The following is a 6,000-nucleotide window of genomic DNA, read 5'->3' as shown; positions in this document are numbered from 1 at the left end:
CTTATGTCAAAGATAAACAAAACATTTAAGCCAACCTACATTCAAGGGCTTCCCAAATTATATTGCAGCAACGATTTCGCTCATTAACAAAATTGTTTTAAATTGAATGAACTTTAAACTGAAAGTATGTTTTTAGTCTGCGGTTCCTAACGCTAACACCACTTGTCTTGAACACCACCAAGCGTCATTCACTATAGTTCTGCTGTTCACTCAATATACTTCGTTACTTCATTCATTCATGATTCAGTCAGTCGTGAGTTCAGTGAATCAACTTTGTGTCATCGGTTTCGGTTGTGTGGAGTAGCTAGTGTTTTTAATACTATTATTGTTTACTGGACTTCCTCAAAATACAGATTTAAGTTAGTTTAAAAAAGCAAAGTTTGTTTTTATTTGAGTAAGTTAAGTCGAACGTGGCAACAAATAATCAGTTTGTGTATATTAGCGGCCCGTCGTGGGTGATCCATGGTGAACTCTTAAGTTATTTAAAAGTGCGTGTGCTTTACTAGTGTGTACGAATTAGTAGAATCTACTTTACGTAAATGTCGCCGTGGTTAGAGTGACAAGTTTTCTTAATTACAAGCTGGATCAAAAGTGCGTCTGGTATACGTCAATGGATTTTTAGCAGGTAAGAATCGATCGAGTTATTTGAAGTATGGGGAAATGGAATGCACCGGCTGGCGATTGTCGAAGCTATTGTTTTCGGACGTAGAGGCAGTACGGAGCGGGCGGCTCGCGAGCCTGCGCGTGCCATTCAAAAATCACTTGATGATTGCGTTTAAACGCCTTACCTGGTGTAACGAGGCAATAACTACAGTTAGACGAGACGCTAGTTAGAGCGCGGGCCGCGGGGTCAACGACGTTGGCTACGTGCTCTCAACGCCACCGTGCTATTATACCTTATCACTGATTACTATCAAGTGTATTGTGATCAACATCCATCGCAGTACTAATTTATTGAAGTGGCTATCAAGCTTAAGGCTGGATTCAACTAAAATACAACTTGTGCCCTTCTTTGTGGTAGGATGAATCAGTTTTATAAAAGCATTGATTCACATTAGTCATTTCAGATAATATGTAGGTATTATAAATTATTATTTAAACTGAAATTGAAATAAAAAGGTTATAGGCAAAAGTTATGCATGAAAATGATCAGAGAGTAAGCATCACAAGTGAAATAGGTTTTGTGTGTGTGAAGCTTATTGGTGATTTTATTTTGCATTTTTATTCAGTTGCTTAAGATTGGTGCGGCCGACACAAGATGATGGTGGAAACCATCCTGGAGTCCTCTCAGGACTTTGGTGAGTGTTGATGTCACTGTTCTACTAACACATGCCTCACTCAGCTAGGTTAGGGCTTGTGATGTTAATTTTGTGCTCATTGCTTGTTGTGTATGTTAATCATTCTTAGTTTCCTGTAACCTGTAGGGTTTTATGTGAGTACGGAGGAATATGTTTTTTACATATGCTTGTTTACATTTTTAAGCTACCTTTTCTTTTGACTCATTACCCAGAAAACCCATTATTATGTGTCATCAAGTAAGCACAATAAGTTTAAAGTTTCAAAACAACTCGGTGGCTCACTGATAACATAACACATAATGTCTCACTCAAAACTCAAAATATATGTGATTTCACATTTGTCACCTTATTCATTTGCCACATTTCATTAGTAACAACTGCTTAACAAAAGAGAGTGTTTTGTAGCCAACTCACAACACACAATTACCTGTTACTGCTGACCTAATAACTTGCATTTTGTGTTGAGTTTTCATAAGTATCATCTATACAACTATTATTGACCCAATAAAATGATTCCATTCAACTAACAGTCCTAACATAATTTTAAGTGTTTATCCGTGGTACACATGCTCTGGGTTGTACTCCGGCACTGATCTCTTCTCATTGCTGTAGGATCTTTTATTTTTGTCGCCTGCTTGCAATGGACAATTGTTTCTTCTTATAATTTATTTTCTATATACATATTTTAGCTGCTGGGAAGATAGTTAAGCATATAATTTTTATCATGTATGTATCCTTTCATGTTGCCTGTAAAGCTATAAATGTGTACAAAGTTGGTTCTTGTGTTTGTGTCTCAGGAATGTCGAACGGATCGCTGCCGCAGTGGAAGCGCGAGCTGCTGCAGCGACGCGCGGCGCGCACGCGGCCCACGCAACCGCCGCCGCAGCCGCCGCCGCCGCCGCCGCCTCAGCCGCAACACGATGATGAAGACGAGGAACTGCGCTATGGACCAGGCATAGTCAAAAGACTTAAATCGCGGTATCTTAGTCTGGCGCTTCGTGACGCGCCACGTCGCCGCCCATCTGTGCTTCGGCGCGCCGCATCGCTGGAGCACCTGCTGGACGAGCGGCCGCCGCCCGCGCCCGCGTCCCGCTCGCACCCGCGCCCTCCCCGCCCGGCGTCCGTAGCAGTGCCGCCTGCTCCGCTCGCGTCCGCCACACGACGAGACTCCGTCAAGCGTGCTCGTTCCGTGGACGCCCTCAGCCGCTTGGACACACGAGATGAGCCGCGAGCGCCGTCGCCCTCTCCTCCGCCGCCGCCGCTGGCGCCGCGCCCTCCGCCACAGCCGCGAGCCGCGCGCCCTCCTCGCCGCCCAACCCCATTGCTTCGAGAGACTGAACGGCCTCCTCCAGATGTGGTCCGCTCCACCCTACGTAAATTTGAGAGTGCTCCTACGCGTCGCGCAGCACCGGCGGCTCGCGTATCTGCCGTCCTGCGAGGTTTTGAAGGCCCTCGTACCTCAACACCGGAACCTCACGACTTATTAGAGGCGCCGCCGCTCAGCCCTCGGTCGCCGAGTCCTCTTCCGCTCTCAGAAACAATGACACCAGTGCCGGCCACGCCGATACCAAATGAGGAGGTGGAAACCACGGAACCGGCAGGAGCTCGTCAAGTGTCGCGCGCTGCTCTGGACGGTATCGCTCGTGCCGGGCTTACTGTACGCTACGCGTTTGAAGCCCCCCGAGCCGCTTCTCATTTGCCACCTCTAGCGGCTACCAACCAAGTCCTTCTTGGGAAAGCACGTCGCGTAGGTGTAATTCGACCCATGCCGGCGCGTGCTGCTGACGTTTCAAGCGACGAAACACTAGAGGATGCAGAAGAAAAGACCCCCGAACATACTAGACTGGCATCGGCTTCGCCGCCACCGACGGAATGTGATCAAACTCCTCCAGGACGCACCGAGAGACGGGAGCCCCCGCCGGCAGCACTCGTGGAGCCCATCCCGCGCTCGCCACCCGAGTGCACGCGGCCGCTCAGCCCTTCGGAACCGGCGCCGCTGGAATGTAGTCTCGGTCCGGAACCGAAGGCAAAGCCGAAACTAGACGCTGTCACCGTGCCATTAGTAAATGGGCACGTGGCCACTGAGCGTCCGTCGGAAGCCAAGCCAGCCGTGTCGCGAATAGGCGCAGCTGGGATCGAGCGCGCCTGGAGCGGCTCTGGAGAGAAGAAAGTCTGTGAGAGCCAGAGCGGCGAGAAGCGCGAAAGCGGCGGCGGCGCAGCGTGGGCGCGGCCCGGCAGCGGCAGCCCCTCGGCAGCGCGGCGCCCGCGCGCGCCCCCGCCCGCCTCCACCTCCGTCGTGTTCAACTTCTCCAACCGCAAGGAGGTACCCGACTACATCGAGAACGACGGCATCATCCTGCGAGCCAGCAGACGGAACAGAATCAAGGTTAGTCAACTTCACGTAATTATTCAATATTTATTATTTCAGGAAATCATGTCTTACAGCATAATCGAACATTCTCTTATCAAGTTATGTACACATGTAAACGTAATTACGTCAAGTATCACATTCCGGTATTATCTTTGCGGACGATAATGTTGTTTAATTAATTATAGACAAAATAACCAATTTCCTATTTTTCAAGATTATTTACTACGTCTTGACAAGTGCCATAACTGTACGGCCGCGATGACGGTTTGAATGGCAATCAGAGTGACAGACTGGTCACGAATGTCAGACGTATTGACGGCATGATTGTTAGGAAGCTGTAACACTAACATGCGGTGATCGGTGGCCCACTCCTTAAACAAACCTGAGCCGTTCTTTTCTTATTTGATTATAAATATACTTCAAGTAGCGTTTACTGAAAGTAACAATTTCACATTTGACCGCATCCAATCTGTCGCCTACCTAATGATCCTGATCAATATCGCACGCTCGAGCTGCGTCCATTACGCGGATCACTCGGTTCGCACCGGGCCTTAAAAAGATTTCGTTTGACGAGTTTTGTTCACCAAAGTTATTGCGAAACCGTTAGTTTATTACGCAACATTTCATATGCAAATATTTTAATTATTTTCTACAAACGGTGAAAGTGATAGCGTAGGATAGTGCGTTGTGTGGGAGTGCCGTAGTCCAAAGACGCAGTTATCGCTCGAGTGAAACCAGCGGCCGCGATCGTCCGATGCCCGAATCGAATGCCACTCTCGATTTCGTCAAGATCGTGTCCGCTGGAAAGTGCCCTGCGCGGCGCATCACCAGCGCGGAATGTTAACGAGGCCCCCGGTCGTCATACTCTATACACATAGCAGAAGCTCATTATAAATTTATTCAAATAGACATTGGCGATACATTTGACGAATGGTATGGAGTTTAGGCGATCGCTGACCACTAATATTCGGGCCGGCCACACAGGCTTTCACTGCGAGGCCGCGCGGTCAAAGCTCGTTACTATGGATGAGCGACCGGTTGCTTCGTAACAACACGTAACTTTATTGCTTTCCAATGTTCTAACAATGCGCTGCTCGCATACAAACAGTTGAATCACGAAAAGCTCTACTCTTATAGCACGGTATTGAGAGTTGATAATCGCAATATTGTGACTAGCGTCTGCTACTCCTAAGTATTATCATGGTGATGTTTACTTTCGAACAGTGTATTATTAGCCAAAGATGCTTACAAATGAATGAAATCGAGTTAAATGGGTTACAAACGAGTTTATCTAGTTTCAAACTTTTACTCTTTCCATTATGGATATTTACGTTTTACGGGGACGAGCGACTACTCCATCCGGTAGCATGTAAGGCTAATCATGATTGCAATTCTAATTTCAATGTCAGGTCCATGATTAATACGAGGAGTAGACTGGCAGACCCTGGCGACCTGTGCACCCCAAATAGGTCATGTCTGCTATACCATTAAAGACAAATAGACTCACGCTGTTCAGACATAGTGAGTACCAGGATACTATGGACTCCGATACTGTGTGAAATAGGTATTAGCACATCTCCAGCTCTTGAAGGCACGATTCACACTTTTATTGAGGAAACGGGTTTAATAATTAGCAATTATACTAATATGTGTGCTTTCCAAGTGTAACAAAAACGCATCTGCGGAACGGTACGACAATAGAGATTGGTTGCCAAAAAAGTGCGTTCCCACAGCACGGTGTGAGAGCGTAACGATGCGCCGGCGCAGCGCCGCGGCGAGCCCGCCTCGCTGATCTGCTCGGGACGTTTAATTTGTATACCATTGCCTCAAATATAGTCGATAGAAATACATCTGAACGTCTCTTCTTACTGAAATGGAGTGCATTATCTGCGACAACATGCAACTCCAACTTCGTTTGAATTTGTTACCGAACACAATGTAATGGATGCCAGTGCACAAGTACTAAATGATGTCTATATACTACCCTCATAATCTGCCAAATTGATAAATTTTACTAAGGTATTTAGAATAAATGATCAGCATTAAAATCAAGTTGCAAAATGAATAAAGATATTTTGTCAGAAATTAAGTGACTGTACGAAACTAAAAATCTGTGATGCGGGCTAACGAGATGAGCAGGCGCGGGCCGGAGCCCCGAGCTCGCCCCGAGGTCACCCGCCACCTCCAGCCGCCACAGCCTGCCTTTTGTGCACTTGCAGCCTTAAGCTAACTAAAGTAAACCACCCTCTTACAAGCATGTCGTCAGTTATAACCGTTGTGGTGCACTCAAATGTAAGAGGTGTCACCCAAGCGAGCTGCCCGCAACATTAA

At 47.1% G+C, this 6,000-nt stretch overlaps 1 protein-coding gene across 1 annotated transcript in view; it reads left to right on the top strand.

Moving 5' to 3' along the window:
• Positions 1-212: 212 nt before the first annotated feature.
• The window catches only part of LOC113493706 (nascent polypeptide-associated complex subunit alpha, muscle-specific form), a 22,060-nt gene continuing 16,272 nt past the window's right edge, over positions 213-6,000 (top strand). Inside the window, exons 1-3 of the mRNA XM_026871698.1 lie at positions 213-625; positions 1,230-1,298; positions 2,096-3,684. Coding sequence (XP_026727499.1) covers positions 1,259-1,298; positions 2,096-3,684 — 1,629 coding nt within the window. The 5' untranslated portion in view covers positions 213-625; positions 1,230-1,258. The remainder of the gene's footprint in view (positions 626-1,229; positions 1,299-2,095; positions 3,685-6,000) is intronic.

This window comes from Trichoplusia ni, chromosome 5 (assembly GCF_003590095.1).
Source record: "Trichoplusia ni isolate ovarian cell line Hi5 chromosome 5, tn1, whole genome shotgun sequence".
Lineage (NCBI taxonomy): Eukaryota > Metazoa > Arthropoda > Insecta > Lepidoptera > Noctuidae > Trichoplusia > Trichoplusia ni.
Note: the sequence above shows the minus strand (reverse complement) of the source record. Positions and strands in the feature narration are given on the sequence as shown.